The 22282-nt window shown below is 35.8% G+C and overlaps 1 protein-coding gene across 1 annotated transcript; it reads right to left on the reverse strand.

The window, feature by feature from the left end:
- Positions 1–6776: 6776 nt before the first annotated feature.
- LOC127659069 (ADP-ribosylation factor-like protein 5A) lies at positions 6777–20399 on the reverse strand. The gene is made up of 6 exons (XM_052148699.1): positions 20025–20399; positions 14284–14344; positions 13950–14097; positions 11926–12009; positions 11633–11784; positions 6777–7313 (listed from the first exon to the last, which is right to left on the reverse strand). The coding sequence occupies exons 1-6, from the start codon at positions 20068–20070 to the stop codon at positions 7265–7267; spliced, it is 540 nt and encodes a 179-aa protein (XP_052004659.1). The 5' UTR covers positions 20071–20399; the 3' UTR covers positions 6777–7264.
- Positions 20400–22282: the final 1883 nt, after the last annotated feature.

Consider the following 22282-nt stretch of genomic DNA (forward strand, 5'->3'; position numbering starts at 1 on the left):
TACCGGTAGGTATGAATCTTGTGAACAGGATTTGGTGACAACATTGACACTACCAAAAACAAGAGATACCAATTGTCACTTAGAAAGGTGCTTTGGAATTGTCAAACATTCCATAATGCATAAAGAACAAAATGTCAAACCAGGAATCTTCATAAGAAAAATGCATCAGTCTCTGCAAACAAGATATACAGAGCACATCATTCTGCATAACCTTCCTCAAAAGCTGTTGCTCCAGCCTGAGCCACCTCTGAACCTTGATCAGTGTCAAGAAACTTGGATGAAGAAGAAGGAAGAACGTTTCCCAAACACCAAATCCAAATTCTTTTCTGTTCCTCAGAGAATGCCTGTTCCACCAAAAAAGAAAAGAAGGATCCACAAAGATAAGCCAAAAAGCCACAAACAGTCAAGTCCTGAGCCAATGCAGCTTCCTGCAGAGGCACTCCCTGTAGAGGAAGAGGTAATTAAGTTAGTACAACAAATGAAACTATTTATTGCATATATTCAGCTAACTTATTATTGACTATATGAAGTGTGTAACATTCACAGATTGACATGTTATGGACAAAACCAGCACAATGAACTGGTTGTAGCCATTGTGAAGTCTGACGATCAGAATCTGGAGTTCCTGTTACATCACGAGGAGTTCCTAACACTGAAGCCACATGACTGGTTATTTGGAGAGGTACACATATCATAACAAAAATATCTAGTAAATACAAAATTGTACTATATATACATTTATAAACTATAAAAAATGTTGTACCTAAGAAAAAGTAAATGCCAGATACTAAATGTTTTTTTCTCAATGTACGTACTAATTTAAATAAATTGAATAATTGCAATTATTTATCTTTTTTTTCCCATACTTTCCCATATGAGACTAGTAATGTTCTCCGCTCTCCTTCTAGATGGCCAAGCAGGTGGTGGAACACTTTCCAAAAATTCCTGAGAGCATCAACATAATACCCAGCAAAGAGGAGATGTGCCACATCAGGAAAAATGTTGCCAAAACAATTTTGCAGGCATCAGGTATTGGCAAACTATTTTGAAAGAACAGTTTATTTCCAGAGACAGAGTGATGGAGTATAATTATCTACATTATCATAATTGCAGTGTCGAGAGATGAGTATTGCTCTGTAGTGGACAAAAAGACACTAAGAAAAAAAAAGGCCAAAAGGACCCAACAGAGCAGCTCTGCACCTGGGTATTCTTTATGTCATTATTGCCTATTTGTTGAAAGTGAAAAGAAATTGAAGAGAAAATGAGTTTTCACAAATACATTTCATAATTACAACAGTTTCTGAATAAATCTAACAATGTCCTATTTTTCTTCCAGGTTCAAAGTGAATTATGCCAGAGGTGGTTTCATGTCCAGTGCCTCGAAATTAATCTGCCACCAAAAGAGGAACCATGGATTTGTGGTTTGTGTTTGTAAGCTATTCAGTTAGAGGAGCTCATGCTAAAAGTGTGTTTAAATTGTAAAAAATATGTATGTATTTGATGAAGCAGAAAAAATACATACGTATATATATTTTCTTGCTTATGTTTTATCAATTTTGCTTATGCTTTATCATTTAATCATTTGTATATTAAATATAATTTAACCAAATCTAATCACTCATATTGTAAGAAACATTACTATTAGGTTGATGTGTTTACCATTATTATCATTTGAAATGTATGCTTGCTTTTCTTTTATTCATTTGTATGCCTCAAATGTAGCTGACTGATTTAGAAGTCTGTAAGTGTCCATAGACAGACCACAAATGCTTGAATGTCTCAGAATAAAGTGACAAATGAATGTTCTCTTAGCTAAACCTCTTGCAGAAGGGACATGTTGTGCAGTTCTGTATTGTGTATTGTATTAAGATGAACATAAAATAAACAACTTTCTGACTGACACTTTTAGGGTACCAGACAATGTGTGTATGCCTCACCCCACTTGTCCTGGCAAATTATCTCCGCCCCATAATTCCCTTTATAAAACAGACAATATAATTTTCCTTCAATGACTTAATAATCAACAAAATATCTCAACATTGCTGATTCCAGATTCATTTCTGGAAGCCGGGCTAAATTAGCAAGCACTGTTAGTGCATTCAGATATCAGATACAGACATTAAAGAATACATGAAAAGAACATTTCAGTAATTACACTGGTAACTTCTATAACAAAGTAAAATCTCACAAGCCTGGAGAAGTCATTCAACTCATGTGATATTTAGAAAGAAAAATATTGATGAATACCTTGATAAGTCACTTATTACATTTACATTGAAGCAGCAGTTTATTCCAAAATCCACACCCAAAATAAACATCATGTTTGCTGTCATGTTTTCTGAGTACTTGTCAATAATCTGATGGATTCAGTACCACGGACAGTAATATTTCTGCAGGACTGTAAACATCAATCAATGTACATGAATTGTGTTATTGTTCCATGTTAAACAGGGAAACATAAAATAGAGTTTAGCCATTCTTTTTATTCAACACCTGGAGAACACTGTTACACAGTCTTTATCACAGATAAAAACAGAAAAACAGAGGTGAATAAAACAGCCATGGGCTGTAGTATGTTCTGTAGAGTCCAGACAAGATGATCCAACTTGCTTTGTAGCAGTCGTCTCAATGCTTTTCAAAACCTTTTGAAATAAATCATATGTCATTATTAAAACCACCACACTTACACAGTTCTTTTTCATTTTTTTTTCTCAAATAAATAAATAAATATAAACGGTTGTAAAATGAAGCAATTAACTATGTTCAGGAGATTAAACATGATTTTCCTTTCTACAGTCTGGATTGTTACCAAATTACAGTTCATGTACAGATTCATTCATTATTATTTCATAAACACATTTTTAAACACCATCATTATAATGCAGGTTTAGTTGCTAAAGGACATTCTATAGCATCAGAACACATAATGTGAGAGATATTTGCCAGTAGGCTACATCTGCAGTTAGCTAAAATGTAGTTGTCTGTTTGCACACGATGACAAACAATATTAACTTTTTAGACGGTCCCTATCTTGGTTAGGTTACGACACACATTGAATATTCATCTCTAAATTACATGCTTAAAAATATACTTGCCCATTTTGATCGATTGTAAAACATGTTGTAGTTCACAACCTTTGTTGTCAATATCATGTAGCTGCTTCGAATCTGAAAAAAAAAAAATAGCTTTATTGACAATTTAATTGAAAAAGTTCTTTAACGCGAATGTGCGAATATAAAACCAACTTTACCTAAGTGGATAGGTTGGGGTGTTACCCGCCATGGAAAGCTGATCGAAAGCTCTGTGGGCACACTCAATTTTGAGCCGGTGGCCCGTTGTGTCGATCAAATTCAGGATAAGCCCGTCCAAAAACTTCAACATATCTTGACCTTTTTTCCCGCTGGGATTCCAACAAAACGAACATTACGCCTGCTCTGATTTTCCATTTCGTCTAGTAGTTGATCTCAATGTACATTTATTTGCCTGATCAGCAGCATCACAGAGAATCCATTAATTTGTTGATATTAGGTCAAGAACGCAACAAATCCATGAAAAAAATAAAATAAAACTCAATAGTGAAGAGAAGAGTGGCCATCAGCAAGCTGCAGCAAACATACAATAAGCTGCAACGTGGAGGTTAATTTACTAATTGGCTACAGGTGGCTGAACAAGGGGACGGTATAACACATACATATTTTACAAATTACAGGGTGTCCCATAGTTAATCATATATATTTTCACATTCAAAACTGTTTTTTTATGTACTTAATTATTCACATTGCCAAACATAAAAACCTGTGTTGCAAGGTGGCATAACAGGATTAAAAGGTAGACTTAACAGTGGAAGGAACACCAACATTTTGTTTTAAGCTCTGTACCTGTGAATGAATGACAGGTATTTATATATATGGAAACATGTATAGGGTGGAAATATGAAGGCTAAATTAGTTGCAAGTCATAACTTTCAAGTCAATTCAACATCTACTATGACACATTTTACAGTTTTAATATTTAACTGATTTTCCATGTAACATGGTGGAAGGTTAAACATAAAAAAGATCAGAAATCGAGAGTTGTATTAAGACTTATTTTCAAGAATGCTTTCTATTTGAATTACTCTCATTATGTGGTCACATCAGGAAAATTATGTCATATTTTGTTGGGTTGTAAATCTACCATTATGACACACAGATTGGAAAGTTGTATGCAGGCAGCAACCATAGCCTACTGAGGATACTGTATAATAAAGATTTCAAGATTTTTGCTTAAAACCCCCAAAACACACTACCTCTGTTTAAGTAATAATTAAATAGTGTTACATATTCAAATATTTACTATTTTATTTAATTATATTAATGTGCTTAAATATACAACTTTAAAAAAAAAGTTTGGTGAGCCATTTCAAACAATGAATTTTAAATGAAATGATTTTCTTGAGTGAAAGACACTAAAGTGACTGGCGCTCTTTATGACGTTCATTGCAAAATGTCAACATTAATGTATTACCAAAGTTTATGAATGTGCTATTAACTTTAAATATTTTCACATTTAAATGCTTTTAATAGAGATACTGATATTTCCAAATGACTGCCTATAAGCTTATGACAAGCAAAATTCTTCAGTAAAGTGACCCTAGCAGAGCAACACTGGTCATGGAGTGTCGCAAAGCTTAGTCAGTTGAATAAATGAGTAGCTGATATAACGGGGTATCTGAACAGCTGAGGATGGGTATTAACACACCTTGAATGACACCCTGTTTAAATAAAAACAATTCTGGAAAACATCAATAACATTGGTCATGGACTTAAACAAAGATGCTGTGGCAGACAGCCTGTTGGGTTTACAATAACTCATAAAATGAAAAGTAACTGTCTGCACAATCAATACTACCACACAGGTAAAAACAGACAAAAAAAAAAAACAGTAAATGTTTGTGTAGGCATAGCTTTCAGGCTCTGAAGTGTTGTTGCGATGGTAGTGGAATTTTCAGAAAAGTGCAAGGTACTTGTGCTTTTATACACACTAAGAACTTATGAGTATTACCAGAACAGTGCTGTCCCGTCTTCAAATGTATCCTCATCAATAGGGACTGAAGTTACATGAGGTCATCCTTTGGTGAGTCTTCCAGAGGAAATTAATATGGTGAGGACAAGCTCCACATTATTGGCTGATTAAAAGACACTGCAGCAAATTACAAGTTGAGAACCATTAGCAGCATCAAATTTAATATATATTTTTTCCCTAGTCAATACTCTAAACTTCACACTACATATTTAGTCAAATACGAGTTGAGAAAATGACCGAAATTAGAGAAAACAGCATGACTTTTTTTATAATCCACATTTGGCAATACAGTCGTCTCTGCATATTAAACTGGAAAAGGACAAATCTTGACAAAGAAACTTGCACAATTTACCTTATTAAATGTAAACATATATATATATATACACACACACACACACACACACACACACACACACACACACACACACACACACATACATACACACACAGGCGGCCAGTTTGAAAGAATGTACAGATTTTGCTGTACAAAGAAATTTGTACTTTTATTCACCAAAGTGGCATTCAACTGATAGTCAGGACATTAATAACATGAAAGATTACTCTTAAAATTTGAAAACATTTTTTTGGAACTTCTTAAAACTACTTAAAATTTCTCATAAAAACATCCTCCACGTGCAGCAATGACAGCTTTGCTGATCCTTGACTAAGTTTGTTCAGGTACTCCGGTAACATTTCACCCCACTTCCAGTAGCACTTGCCATAGATGTGGCTGTCTTGTTGGGCATTTCTCACGCAACTTACAGTCTAGCTGATCCCACAAAAGTACATCTGGCCTTCCACATCTCTTTCTGTCCTTGTTAAAGCCAGTTGTCCTTTGTCTTTGAAGAAAAAAAGTTTCTTTTTTTACCATATTGTTCTCAAGACAAGCCAGTCTATTGCTTACTGTGGCAACTCCAAAACAAACACAAAGACAATGTTAAGCTTCATTTAATGAACCAAATAGATTTCAACTGGTGTTTGAAAAAAATGGCAAGAGATTTTCTAGTAACAAATCAGCAATTTAGCATGATTACACAAGGAGTGTTGGAGTGATGGCTGCTGGAAATGGGGCCCGTTTAGATTTGATCAACAATGACTTTTTTCAAATAGTGGTGATTCTGTTTTTACATCAGTAATGTCCTGACTATACTTTTCAGATAAATTACACTTAGATAATAAAGTACAAATTTCCTTATGAAACTGCAAAATCTTTACATTATTCCAAACATTTGGCTGCCAGTGTGTGTACACACACACACATATATATATATATATATATATATATATATGTATGTGTATGTGTGTGTGTGTGTGTGTAAGTACTCTACATACTTGCAATCACTTTTCAAAATTAAGTAGGTCTGATGTCAAAATTCTGTGATATTGACATGTGGATGATCTGGGATATAAATTGTATAAATGTCAGAATAAATGATATGTCCAGATTAATTTTAGTCTAACCCTACTCTGAAGTGAGTCCTGGTTGCTTAAACACTTCATGACACATCTTAGCTAACAGGTTAAACTGATTTTAGAAGTTGTCCATGCAAAACATTTGTTGCCCCCTAGAGGTAGCAAACAAACATGTGAAATGTAACCAAACAGTTTAACATTGTGAATTTTGGCTGCCAACTTTTCTTTACATTCATATCAAGCTATAATAAACTGTAATAAGAAAATATGCAGAGAATAAAAGAGTGAAACCTCTGTCATGACAGATAAAAACACTATTTATTTGTATTTTACATGAGTGCTGCCTCCCCTTGCATGGCATCTTGTCTCCTCAGCCTAGGGGAGACAGAAAGTCAGGTGCAGGCACAAGGTTAATGAAAATACTGGACTGTACACACTGGGTAACACCATGTCAGGTAGTTGGGCAAAGCAGCAAGGCCACTCCAGACAGGGATCCACTCAGCTAGAGACAAGTCCTCTTAGACCAAGGTCTGTACCACCCTAAAAAACTTTTTAACATCTATCCGTGCAGAAAAACACAGTTTATGCTTGTAAGTCTTGCAAGTCCTGACAAATTTTAGTAAGTTAGATGCAGATTGTTTGTTCACAGTTCTCAATGATCTGTAATAAATTAAAGAAACAAGTTCTGGTGACGTCACTGAGTAAACTTCACAGTGAGCGACAACCGGCCTCCACGCACGGTGGGAGAGAGAGAGAGAGAGAGCACACTGCTTTCTGAGGTCAGAGGTCATCTTACTCGTAGCCGTGACATCATCCATTCTAGTCCCAGGCAGAGCCTATGGACAGGAAAAAAACATTCAGAGCTGGAAGTTAACAATGAGTCCTTTTTCTGGCTCTCTGAATAAGACAAAGAAACACATTTGTGCTCTGTCTGTTAGTCAGAAAGAGCCTTTAAAGTAATGACCTGGAGCTAAAAATAAAGTCATGCATCTTGATTCCAATTCTGTCATCATTTACTCACTATTCCAAACCTGTAAGACAGAATGTTAGGTCTCAGTCACCACTCACTATTCATTGTATGACAAAAGTGAATGGTGATTGAAAATGTCAATCTGCAACACTCTGCCCAATATCTCCTTTTGTGTTTCATGGAAAAAAGTAAATCCTTCAGGTGTGCAACATCCTAAGGGTGAGCAAATATTTAAGCTCTGTCTGTTTAATGGCTGAACATTCCATAGGCTTTTTGAACAACATTATGGTTTATAACACATTTTAAATACTAGTACCTGCTCAAAAAGTGCACGAGTGCATTTAGGAATCGGAATACATACATAGCAAAAGCAGAAATGTAAATTTTGAAAGGTCTGTTTGCAGCTTTGTAAGTTGCTTTATTGATACAATTTGCTAACACCCCAAGATGGTGCACTGGTACAGCTCAAAGCCTTCAAAAATATAAAATATTCCTTAATAATAAAGACCAGTTTGGACTGAAAACACAAGGATGGCTCTGCATTTGCCTTTCAGCAACTGGTGTCTACTAATAGGAATATTCTGTGTCCAATACAAGTTAAGCTCAATCGACAGTATTTGTAGCATAAATGCTGATTACCACAAAAATGTATTTTGACTTGTCCCTCCTTTTCTTAAAAAAAATGCTAAAATCAAGGTTACAATGAGGCACTTATAATGAAAGAGAATGTGGCCAATTTTTTTGAGGGTTTAAAGACAGAAATGTGAAGCTTAAAATTTTATGAAAGCACTTTAATTCTTCTGTTAAAACTCATGTATTGTTTGAGCTGTACAGTTGTTTAAATAGTCGTTTTTTGGGTTTGTTGACATTAGATTGCCATGGCAACAAAGTTGTAAAATTGGCTAACTTTACACAGAAAAGGTTAGTAAGTGATTTTATCACACTAAAATCATGTTAACAAGCAAATGGTTTACACCTTGTGGCTACACTTTTGAAACATTGAGTAAATAGCGTTTACAGATTGCCCCCCATTCACTTCTGTTGTAAGTGCTTCTCTGTAACGCAGATTTTTGGCTTTTTTCTTTATAAGAAAAGGAGGGACAAGACAAAATTTATTTTTGTAGTATTTACGGACTACGTTTACATGGACATCAGTAAGCAGCTTATTGCGAGAAAACGGCGTTCCCGTTTACATGCACTGTATAAACTGCGTCCCCTTTACTCACATATACATGTGAGCAGTAAGCGGCTTTCTCCATAGCAATGTAATTTTCCTGCTTTACTTCTGTAATTAACACACATGTCATCCGAGAAAGACTTAACTATTTTACTCTGTTGATTCGCTTTATTTCCAGATATTCCAGAGTTGTTGCTGTGTTTGTTTCCTTAACATTCTATTGCGACCTGCAGCTGAATTGCGATGCAGTACTGGGTTTCCCCAACGTACAAGTGCATATATACGTGGACATGAGGCACAGTCGATATTTTACAACTGTGTGTATAAATGGGTTTAGTTTATATTGTATGTGATTTTCCAGCTGTACTCATAGAAATGTTGAATTCTTTCCACTTGTTGTTGGGCTATGACGTTTGTTATCAGGTCTGTTTGCACTCTTCAAACACTCATTAGAACACCGCTTATGTGTTTACATAGCCACAATAAGCTGCGTTCTCGGAGAGAAACCTAGGTGTATTAAACTGATTTCTTTTAATCCCTTAACCTGTTGATACGCACCCCCTTTTTGAGCACAAACCATGAAAATGACATACCTGAACTTAAATGGTTGTATTTAGTGCTGCACGATAAATCATATCGCAATCGCTATGTCAGCCTGTGCGATTATATGACGGCAAAATTCTGAGATTATATTAAATAAATAAGTGTATGTGTGGACGTGACAGCCCATTCTCTTTTAAAGCGGTTTGCCCGTTTTCTACACTGCTAATAAAGATGACCAGTCAGTCTCAGTTTAGGCAGTGGCACGTGTGGTCATGTCATGTCAGTTTCCGGTGTTCAGCGTGGAGATAGATGCCGAGCAGACTGACACTGAACTGGTGGCCAGAAAAAAAATAACATAGAACATAGCTTGGCGATATATCTTTATTTCATTCTTAATTAAAGTTCATATAATACAGGAGCGTGCCAGATACATAAACACAAACTCCAAAACTGTCATTCTCGGTGTGGTCAGAGCCACTTCAACCAGTTGCGGAAGACACAATCTGAGCGGGAGTCGAGACCGGGAGAGATTTAAAGTTCTGCCGGGTGATGCGCACTCTAACACGGAGATCTTATTTTCATGAAAATGTGTATGTTCTTATTTATTGTTCCATTTTATTTAGGTGTAATATTGAGAAAATAACAAGTTTGCAGAAATGCAAAGATGTTATTATTTAATTTAGTAAAAATATTTTAATTTGAAAACTGCATTTATAATTGTTGCTAGTTTGTATGTTTGAGTTGAGAAATACACATTTCAGCATTATCAGTTATCCATTTGTGCATTTTCCTTGATAACCAACCAAGTTGACTCATGTTACCATTTGTTTATTATATCGAAATCGCATATCGCAATATGACATTTTCCACAAATCGTGCAGCCCTAGTTGTATTTAATGGACTGTAGCAGGGCGGAAGGTGGGGCCGGGTTGTGATCCTACACACCCGTTCCGTATTAGGCTAATTAAGCCTCCGAGGGATAAAGGTCGACTGCAGGGGATCGTGCGGGAGAGAGAGATCGTTTACAGACATGTCCGTCATGTGTGTGTTTATGTTGTCTTTTAAGTTTAACATTAAAACTATTATTTATATCGTCAAGCCGGTTCTCAACGACTCCTTTCCATTGAATACGTTACACGGACCCTTTGGAGTATGACACAGTTGTAGTATCTTTTGAAAAAGACACTTTGGGCTTTATTTCCCAAGTTTCAGAATTAATATATGCTGTTATTTTTAAAGTTAGAGAAGCTGAAGTTTATAGTAATCGAAATATTTTGTGCTGAACATGTTTTTATAATCTACGAAAACAATAATAAAAGTGCCAAGACAACCCAGATATACCATGTTCTCAAAGCCACAATTCTAAAGAAGTTATGTTTCAAATTTGAAGATGATCTAACAAAAAACGAGGTTCCTGCAAGCCTTTTTCTCTGTAAAATCGCTGGAATCATACAGAGTAAAATTAAGGCTCCGCCTTTCAAGACGACACAAAATCTGACTACACTGCTCGGCCATTAAGAATAAAACTAAGCTACATTTTAAAAAATAGACTTTGGAGACAGGCTAGTTTTGTTTATGAGACTCTAATATATAAGATAATATACAGTTTTACAACATGAATGCTGCTCAGATTGCATAGTTTGTTGAAGAATGATGACGAAGGGCAATTCTTTCAGGTGAGATCTCATGTAAAGAATGGAGAATATATCAATATTTCTCAGATTTATCACTTTTATGGACAAAAAGTGCTATTGGATGTTTTTCAATGAACGCTTGTCATGGACAGTTGACCCAACTGTGGTGAACTGGATTCATCTGGCGATTGCGTTTTCATAACAAAGGTATGAAGTCCCGTTTTGATATTGCATGTTTTCATTTGTACTCCTGACACAAATAACTAAATTGCAGTCTCTGGAGCATTGCTATTGTGAAACAGATATCGGATAACAATGTTGAACCCTTAGACCTTTGAAAAGATGTATAATTTGTTAACATTAATTACATTTATAGATGGTAAATTATATATTAAAACGTAAGCAGAGTGACGTCACCACGGCGTTCGGGGGGATTGCGTATGAACAGGTTAAACGGCATAAGGAAATCAGCGTTCTTGATTACATGATGTTTCAGAACACCTCTTTCTGCTAAAACCCAGAATAAACCATGATCTTAAATGCATCCAAGCATGGTCAGTATTATGCCACTAATGCTGTAGATTGAGCACAACTTGTATTGAACTCTGACTATTCCTTGAAGACCACTAATACTACCACAACACTTCTATAATTTAGTGGTTCCAAGTTCAAACAACAAAAATGACTACAATAGCAGACGTGTACACAGAGAAGGTGACAATTTCTAAACTTGTTACGTCTGCAATTAACTCAACCTGTATATGTAAATTTCTTTATACTGTGTAAACTTTGGCCCATGTGCTGTCTGTAGGTTGGATAAATTGGTCTTACCCCTCCCCAGTAAGGGCACAACAGGCCTGGATGTGCCACTGATGGTCTTTGATGGAGGTGAGCTGTAGACTCTGGGAAATCTCAGCAACAGTTAAACAACCTTTCACATCTTGCTTGTTGGCAAAAATCAACAAACCAGCTTTTTTCAGATCCTAAAAAAGGAAAAGGGAAATGAGCAGTATAACAATAAAAAGCAGAAGAGAAAACCAGACATCATCATCACTTCTAAGCATAATCCCTTTAGAGTATTTGTATTTAAACTCAAAGGCATGTACTGACATACATATACTCACCTCATGGGCTAACATCCTGTAGAGCTCCTCTCTGGTCACTGAGATTCTCTCTCTGTCTGTGCTGTCTACCACAACGATAACAAACTGCACAGAGAAAACTTTAATGAAACACATTCCCTTTGCCTTTCCATACTTTTTAATCTTTATGCAGTACATCTTTAATTTATAATAGGGACTAGCACCAGTGCCAGAGCAAGCACAACATTTTTACTGATTTTGAATTTCAATAACAACTATACACATATGTGTTGAAACGGTACCTCATCTGAATTATTTACAAATGCAGGATGTGAACAACTGGGCAGTGCGCTCATTAATGGAACAGAATGCTTGATTATGAAATGATCTTAAACAAATGTACTTAACACAAGTACATGCAATGTGTGTGGCTGTGGCATATATTCACTCTTGTTCCAGTTGATAACATTTTATCCGTTAATATTATGTTTTTACAGTCGATTCTTTCTAATCACCCCTCAGACTGTGTACATCGGGGGTGCCCAATACGTCAATCGCAAAGGCAATTCTGGTAGATCGCACAAAATCGAAATGTTCTTTTGTTAAATTTTTAATAAATATAATGTCTTTCCTTCGTTTAGTTTCTGTCTGACTTGAACTTGACAAGAAAATTTTAACCAGGCGAGATTTTGGTTTATTCAGTTACCATGACAACTAGGTTTGCGCCAAGGGCTTCTGAGAACAGAGCATGAAATTGCGAAGCTAGCAGTGTTTGAGACTAGCTACCAGCAGCTACTGCCCGGATTAAGCAAAACTGTCTGATTCCATTCAGTGCAAATCATCAGAATAAGGTAAATGCCCTGTCTATTGTAATCTATTGTGCTGCAGGTGTTTTGGGTTTAGTGTTAAAACTGGATGATATCAACATTGAACATTATTTTATTTTTTTAAATTAATCTGAAGATGAATTAAAAAAATGGTTTATTAAAAAATTTAATTTTATTTAATTAAAAGTAGATCACGCAAAAAAGTGTGGACACCCATGGTGTACATGATAATATTTTTAGTGAAACTGAAATAGTTTTGAAAGTCTCTCGAATGTTTTCTTTCTTGCTGAGAAAAATCAACAACAAACTTGTCATCGCTACTACATCTGGAAGATAAATAATTTTCTTTTTTCGATCTACCCGCAAGAGAACTCGTTTGTTTGTCTTGGTTGTTTTGCAAACATGTCAAGTGGTTCTTCTCATCTTTGATGGGCAAAGAGCAGACCAGCTCAAAAGGTGCGTTGAGCCACCTATCATACCGAAGTAAAATTGCATGTTGATAAGTGCCACCTATCGACAAATGCCATCCTTGGCCCATCCTTCAATACTGGCTAATCTGTTTCAAATTCAAACTTGCTATAAAATACATAGCACCTGTCGTATGGCTCTTACCATTGCTACTCTTTTTTCTCTGTAGCATATTACACATACTCGGAACACACAAGGTTCATGAAGTGTTTTCCACCAAAATGCAATGGCAATTGCAATAGCAATGTTGCTTAAGAAAAAGAAAATATTACAGAAATATTAATATTGTAAATAATAATAATACGATTTTATAATAATAATAAAGTATTATATGAGTAAGTAATGAGCAGAAAATCAACAGAGACCCTTTCACAAAGTTCACCGTTTTATTTATTTTTAATTTTCGAAATACAGTGATACCATGTTCTAAAACAAAAGCGCAATACATCTGAAGTGTAAAAATAAATAAACTCAAATGACATAATAGTAATAAATAATCTATTATTGAGTAAAACAATTGTGATTACCATTTTAACCTTTATCGTGCAGCCCTAACAGAGCGTATAATGATGAATATACGACACGCTAAGCAAACAGCAAGCCAAGCGCTAAAGAAGATAAAATGACCAAATTTCCCATCCCTAGTTTGAATTAAATTCATTAGATTGTAGTTAGATTAAATTCATTTTCCACACTATATGGTACATTTAAGAAAAAGATAAAACACCACACATAGAAGAGTCAGAGAGATAGAGATCTTAGCAATCCTACCTCTGTATTAGTGTAGTAAGTGTTCCAAGAGGAACGCAGTGATTCTTGTCCCCCGATGTCCCACATAAGGAAATGTGTGTTATTGACCACAATCTCTTCCACATTGCTTCCTATAGTTGGTGAAGTGTGGACCACCTCATTCATAGAGCTGAAGATTAGAACAACATAAACCAAACTCTGCATTCTGAATGGAAGTATTTAGAGTGCCTGCATGTCAAGAATGCATTTAGTCTATTACAAATTATATAATCTAATGTAAAGCAAAATCATAAATTTATGTATTTTGAGCATATTCAAGAATTAACTGCCTATCACAAGCAAGCACAATACTTACAACTGATAAAGTATGGTGGTCTTTCCTGCATTGTCCAGCCCAACAATAATGACTTTGTGCTCTGGGAAAAACAAAACAGGAATACAGTTAAATGTTGTGGTAAACATTGCACATCAAGTGCAGAGTAGGAAAATCATTAAACAAATTAATGTTGTAATATATTTTGCTATATTTTAGATACCTGCAACCACTGCAGCCATTCACGTGGTGATTAGAACCTGTCTATTTCTAACCTGAACATATTTTCATATATTCAAAAGGAAATATTCTAAATTCAAAACAATCAGCTTAGCATGCTGCTTTATCTTTTCAATGCACATACAAAAATAATAATAATAATATTATGTATAATTCTCTGCACAAAGGAGTAGGCCCACATCAAATCTATGCACGTTTTTTAAATTCCGATTTACAACAATACAAAATATGCCATTGCCCAGCACCCTGGCAAAGTTTCTGATGTGGTAAAACATCTGGAAGAGAAAGGAGGTTACTCAAACACTAGTGCAGAAATACACACTACAACCAAAGATACTTCATGCTGGAACTACTAAACACCATCCGGGCACAAGTGTTCGCGCCTGCAAAAATGTCATGTAGGTGATGTGGGAACACCTATTAGGCTGTCAATGTGGCCAAATAGTTCCCAGAAAAATAGAAAATACCTGTAACAGGTCTTCACCTGCTCCAGTGTATCAAGTATGACAACACACAAAAAGGAAATGTACAGGTAATGCAAATATCGGAGGCTAATTTAACTGACTGACACATGCAAAAGAGATTTTTTTTTCCATTGTTCACAAAATAGGCCCAGCAGAGCATAGGATGTATATAATATAAATATTAGTCACTTCATTTAGGTATTTGTCAAACAGTAATGTGATCATGAATTGGCTGCATGTTCATTTCCAGCTCTGTGAAGTGTTTAGATTTTAAATAAAACCATGAAAAAGGAAATGAAATCAAGCTTTTCTGTAGTCCATAGTTTAAACAGGATGTGAGGAAACATATGTTGTTTTTCTGTGATTCACATTTGGTAAAAATCAACCATTAAGTTCAATCGACAGCATTTGTGGCATAATAATGATTACCTTACAAAGGTAATTTCAATTGCCCCTCCCCTTCTTTAAAAATAAGCAAAAATCTGGATTACATAGAGGCACTTACAATGGAAGTGAATGGGAATGGGAATTTTAAACATTAACAGTGCTTTCACACTAATGACATCAAAGTTTGGTTCCTTTGGGTGGTATGAAGGCTGTTTTCCAAACTCAGATACACACCCGCGAACTGCACCAGAGTCCACTTAAAAAGGTGGTCTGGGGTATCACGTATATTTCACGCCTTTTCAGGCTCCTGATCCCAATTACTATGGTTTAATGAATTTCTCATACCTGCTTTTGTCCAAATAAATCACCTTCGGAAAGCTGCTCACATTCTTCGCATCTCTTGCAATGCATCGTTGGGCTCGTGGCAGACAAACACTAATATTCTTCACATTATTGCACATTCAATGCATCCATGGCAGACAAACATAATAGTCATTTTGTGCATTAAAGTGTAGGTGGTAAGTCCACGGAGATGAATATTTTAATAACACAGCGAAGCTGATATCTTCTTGAGTTGTTGCCTAGTTACAGTGGTAATCAGCTGCCATTGTACTCACGTTGATGACGTAATCAGACCACGGTTAGGATCCAAAAAACATGATGTGAACAGAGACAAGTGGGGGCAGGGGGGAGAAAACAAACTCTGGTTCGGTCCAATCATTCGAACAAAGTGTGAATGTACCCTCTAATACTCACTGTTTCAAAAGTATAGCCACAAGACAAACAATATGCATTTTAACAAGATTTTTGTGTATTTAAATCGCTTACCAACCATTACTGTGTAAAGTTATAGACAATTTTACAACCTAAATGCTATGACAATGTAATGTTTAGAAATGTTAAGCATTCACTTTTTTTTTTTTTTTAGGTAATAAATTACTCTATAAGAAGCCTAACTGGACCTATACAGTTCATGGACAATGAATAGCCTTTTGAGGTGAGAAAAATAAATAAATAAAAGCAAAACCTCTACACATCTGAGAAAACACCCTGAATAGGCATACAACCCAACAGAACTTGTGTATACACAAAGGACTTCTTAACTGCACTCAGCCACTGCCTGCCAGTGTCTACTGCATCTTTACCTGCATCATGTATTCAAGGAAACATTCAGACACACCTATTTAGATAGCGTTAAAAAATTAGGCTCAAGTATGCACACTAAACAAACCACTGAACACCGTGCTTGTTCATGAGGACACAAGAATTGTTTAGACTCTCATAAAATCATTGAGTAGATTTTATGTAAGCCATGTTCTTGATAGATTCCGTTTATAAGAGCTTTGTTGAATCCACAAGAACATACAAAACTGCTCTATACCCTGTTTTGCAAGAGAAATAGGCCAGGTTGACACTGTATTTAAAAACACTATATCATGGGGCTAACTGGGAAAAACACAAGGTGTATCACATTCAAATTTAATGCTCTGTTGACATTCAGATTTAAAAAGGTAGTTTGAGCCACTTGGTTCCGGATCTGATTCCTACAGCAAAGTCCGCACTCTCAATCATCTGCGCTTTAGATACACATTAAGAGCTTTCAAAGGGACACAAGAACACCTACATCTAGCAATGTAAGAAACGTTGACTACAAAGGGAAAATATTAAACAAAAAGTGAAACTTGCTTGTTAATTTCTCTTACAATTTGAAACTTGATAAACATTTCCAACAATTTTTTACTTTCATATTCTCATTCCTAGAATGCAAGATCCTCTTTACCTGTACAATAATTAACATGTAACTAACAAAGTGATTTGGTCATATTACTTCTCAAATAAACTGGTTTGAAATATAATTGAAGCAGTTGTGTCTTCCAAGTGTCCACCAAACGGGCAAGAGCAACATTGTTAAACAAAAAAAAAAGAGCAAACCTGTAAAACTCATTTTTATGTGTACTTGGAGGGTAAAACCAAGAACTATCATAAGAAACTCCTAGAGTCTTTTTAATCACTTTTGGGACCTCCTCTTAAAAAAAAAAAAAAAAAAAGTACTATTGGTGCATCATATATTTGCAAGAAACCGTGTTAAAGGGATAATTCACCCAGAAATTAAAATTATATCATTATTTATTCATTATTTACATGATATCCCAGGTGTGCATGACAGGTGTGTAACACATTTGAAAGAGAAATATCATAGCTCAGTAGATCCTTAAAATGCAAGTGAATGTGATTTTTGAAGCTCCAAAAATCACAGATAGTCAGCATAAACGTCATCAGTGCGACTCCAGTGGTTAAACGAATGTCTTCTAAATAGGGTTGCAGTGGTATACCACAGTTTGAAAATTGACGGTTATCATACCATGTACATTTGCTTATCTACGGTATTGAGAAAAAAATGCAACCGGACGGAGATTCTCACATGCGCGTGTGCATCTCCTTTCCTTCTCGACTGTCTGTCAACTTGCGCCACACACACACACATGCAGCAGATGTCAGAGAGAAGCGAGGGGGTTTGACATGAGTGTGTGTGTGTGAGTTAAAGCAGTGTTTCTCAACTGGTCTATTCGGACTGGGAAATAACAATGCCATGGTAACTTCTCCCATTGAAGACATTTCGGCGGCCGCACAAGTGATCGAGTATTTTGCGCGTTCAACAACTGGGCTTCCCTCGATATCAAAACTGTGACCAATTTCAATTCTAGCAAGACTTTTCTAGTTTGAAGTGTTACGGAGATTGTCAATTCGAACCTTTCAAACAGTAGCAGCCCTGACAAGCCAAGCAACACTGAGGAAAAGAGCAACACTGTGCTATGAGCCAAAAATAAATACAAATCACACACATCACCTTTACAAATTTGTTTCAGGATTTTACATGAGTAAAAGTAACTATTTTGACAAAATGTTATAGTTTCATATGAAATAATCTAAAGTTAGAATCTATTAGACCTCATTTTATATCAACAGTGGCAGTTGTAGTTAAAGTTTCAAGATGTGTTTCAGCTAGTATTTATTTTTCATAAATACATGAATTTATTATTATTATTATTATTTAAGACTAGCACACTGACCTAACCAAGGTAATGACGAGCCTTTCCTTCTGTGGAATACGTGTATAAATATTTAATATTAGGTAACAAATGAGATAATAATGGGCTCATATAAGTAAATATGCTCTTAAATTTTAAAAGGGGGAGAGACAGCTTCCTGCAGATTTTGACATCAACGACAAATATAATGTCACTTGATGCATGTCCTTGTACTGGAAAACCATGAACAAAACTATGCAACACAAAAGGAAATGCAACCCAGGATACATTAAATACAAGGTTATGTTTAATCTATGGCAGGTCGACACTTGATTTCCAATGTAAAATCTGTCCTGAAGCAAAACTAGTTGAGAAGCACTGAGTTAAAGGTACAGACAGGAGCAGTCTGGCTCTGTCGCGCACCTACAGTATTATGTTAACTGTTAATAATCATAGGACATTACTTCAAAAGCTCACACAGCTGATGTTATTTTTCATTTAGTAGTTAATTTAACATGATGTTTAACAATGTGTTCTGGTGAAGAAAAAAAGTCATACACACCTGGGATATAATATCGAGGGTGAGTAAATAATAAAGAATTTTCATTTTTGGGTGAACTATCCCTATAACTCATGTTACAAGGCTAACCCATATCACAATTATCTGTTCAGCTAATGAGTAAGGTGAGAACTGAAGAGAAATGTTCCACTGGGTTATGTTGCAATTTGCACAGGCTCAAGACACCTGAAACTATGCACTGAAAACAGGCTTACTGATAGAAATCTAGAAAAAAATTCCATTTGCAATCCCTCACACACAGATTTGCAAGTGTTCAAACAAGATTGAGCTTAATGGATACGGGCAGTCATGCAACAACCATTAGCACCACTATTATTATTATAAACCCACAGCATGTATAATAAATGAGAGACCGCTAGCTATCACATGGACGACCAATCAATGCTAACACAAAGTCCACAGCTGACCACAATGCTTGTATAATGCCCTCGCTGCGCTATCACAGAGCAAAAGGAGACAAACAATGTGTTAGAAAAGAAAAAAAATGGTGTAATGGCTTTTCCACATTTTGATTTGTATTTACTGCTAAATCGTGTCAATATATTCTCAATTCTGTTCAATGCCTTTCACATTCACTTGTGTGTACTCACTGGTAACTTAAGGCACATTACATCAAAACAAGACAACTGAACATATAGTACTACCCACATTGAAGGACTACTTGTGAGGAGGGATGTATCGCATAAGCGTGTCACTTGGATTTAAATGCTGCACAATAATTATCTATTAGTGGAAATAATGATTTCAGGGATAAAGCCTCCATAAACAGAGACTGTACTGAACAGCATTCCAACATCTGTCACCCAGTGCGGATCTCAGCCAGGATTATTGACGTTTTATCGACTATTTAATGCAAGCACATTGCGTGACAGGACGCCTCTGCCCTGAAGAATGTATATTAAGCGCATTTCCAGTTAATTAATTTGTATATAAACATCAGCATCGGTGTTTTAAAGAGATACAGGCAGGTTAGCAGACGCTTGCTAGCTAATAATTCAACAGCCATACAGTGGTTGAGACGCGTTAATATTTTAAAATAACATGACGACCGTTTGATATTTTGACATGTAATATTCGACGTACCTTGGTGGTTAAAAAGCCTCCATAACTTTGTGAAAATGATTCCCATTTCTGCTGTACGGCCACGGGCAATCAGCACCCAGGAGCGGACTAAAAACCGATGTGCTAGCCAGGTAAGCTAACGATCCACTCCAATTCAGTCGAAAACAAGAGCTCGCGGTAACAGCTTTTAACTAATGTAATATTCTGTGAACGGTATCCATGCTTCTTGATAATGGGGTTTCGAAATACTGCATTATTTCGGCGATGTCATCTCTGGAAAGTGAAACGAGGGCGTTCATTTGGCTCGTCTTGTCGTGCCTTGTCTGCGGCAGTCAGAAAAGCGTCTATCCGCATTCGCAACCACTCAAAGTTATCTCTAGCAAGTCAGTCCACTGTCGGCCATATTTGGAACGCTCTCGGGATGCTATTTCCAGTCGTGCCAGTGCAGCTCATAGCCACTTAAATAGATAAAGACCAAAATCACAAAAACGGTTAGTCAATATTACGATCAAAGGACATATTTCAAATAAAAAATACAATCTGATAATTCTGGTATCATTAATAGTGATTCTTTACCTAACATTATGCTAAAAAATGCAATTTCCCCGGCTTGTATAGCTAATGCGCATGCGCGTTCTAGTGATGATTGACAGGTGATGTCTGTATCTAAAAGATGATTGGCTTTTTAACTGTAAGGCTGGATCTCCTTTCTACATCCGTTGAACGTTGGTTGCTCAGAGCGCCTTGGTTTAGTGTTCCAATTTCTCCCATTAATTTTAATAGAAGTGGCCCATCTCTGCTAAATATTCTCTGAACCATTGAACTCAATCAAAGCCACGCAACACTCTCCGGAAGTCACTTTCACGATTCGTCTCTAGGGATGGGCGGATCGACCCTAAAAGTATTAAAAACTTTTAGCGAAAATATCGATAATGCTTAGGCCCACATGAAATAACTGATGATACGTGTGGCCGCCAGAACAACGCCAGAGCTTTTGAACTTTATCAATCTAATAACACGATGCCTCAGCACCGTTGAGTGAATTGTGTTTTATTATTATTATTTAAAAAAATATATATATAACAAATGTACAGAGGTTCTCTCTAAACGTGCACGGAGATGCACTGGCAAGACAGACAGCCAGACTAAGCTGATCCACCAATCAGAACGTTCATTTCAGACGCGATTGGATGATTGCCAACTAATCACATTTTTCGTTTCAGTAGCCTAAGGGGCGGGACATTTCCAGCGTCTGACACACAAGCGCTGGAAAAACTATAATTTGCACTGCATATTTATTTCCCTGCTAAACGTAAATGTATGTATACACATTTAAATGTAACTTATGCAATTAAACATTGTGAAAATACTACATGTTATTGCACCCCTGATAGTTTTTGATGCTCTTTTTTTTTCTTTTTTTGCCCTTTACTGCTGTCCGTGGTGCATTTTTCTCGTCATATCAAATAATGTATATTTCTAAGTAGGAAAACAATTTCACTATACACAGAAAATCACATAATATTACACAAATAAATAAAAAACATACATTTTTATGTAGGCTATATATGTAATACAATATAAAGTGTTAACGTGAACAGTACAGCTCATATTAATGCTTAACAGTTTATTGCGTATTATGAATTAGTTTATTATTTAGAATAATAATCAAGTATTAACCATTTTCATAGTAGCATAATAAAAGGAACAATAATGACACCTATTAATTTAAATACATATTTAACATGAAGTTACTATACCATTGAACCCATTGATTTACTATACAGTAATATTGTAGTAGTCACATGGTTAATTGTGTGGTAACTATGGTTTAACTAAATACCATGGTTAAACTATACTGTATTACTGTAGTGAAATGGTTAATTTCTGTAAGGGTAAACAAAACAGAAGTCTAATAATTTTCTGTTAATGCAAAAAATAAATAATAATAATAATAATAATAATGACTCAAAATATGATTTAAAATTACCAATTTTATCCAAAGTAATCGCAAATAAATACATTTAACAGAAGTATCGTATCAGTATTGGTATCGACGATATTGGACTTGAAAACGTTGTTATCGGAACGAAAAGAAAGGGTATCGCCCATCCCTATTCGTCTCAAACTTTAGTGCGCTACCTATAGGCATAGGAAAGAGATAACACAAATGATGCCATATTATATCCAAAAAGCTGTGTAGATAGGCAGCTCACTCGGTTTTGACGAAGACACAACCTCAATCTCTCTGACTATATAGTCGACTGCAAGAAATAGTA

Source organism: Xyrauchen texanus, chromosome 18, assembly GCF_025860055.1.
Source record: "Xyrauchen texanus isolate HMW12.3.18 chromosome 18, RBS_HiC_50CHRs, whole genome shotgun sequence".
In the NCBI taxonomy this organism is placed as follows: Eukaryota; Metazoa; Chordata; class Actinopteri; order Cypriniformes; family Catostomidae; genus Xyrauchen; species Xyrauchen texanus.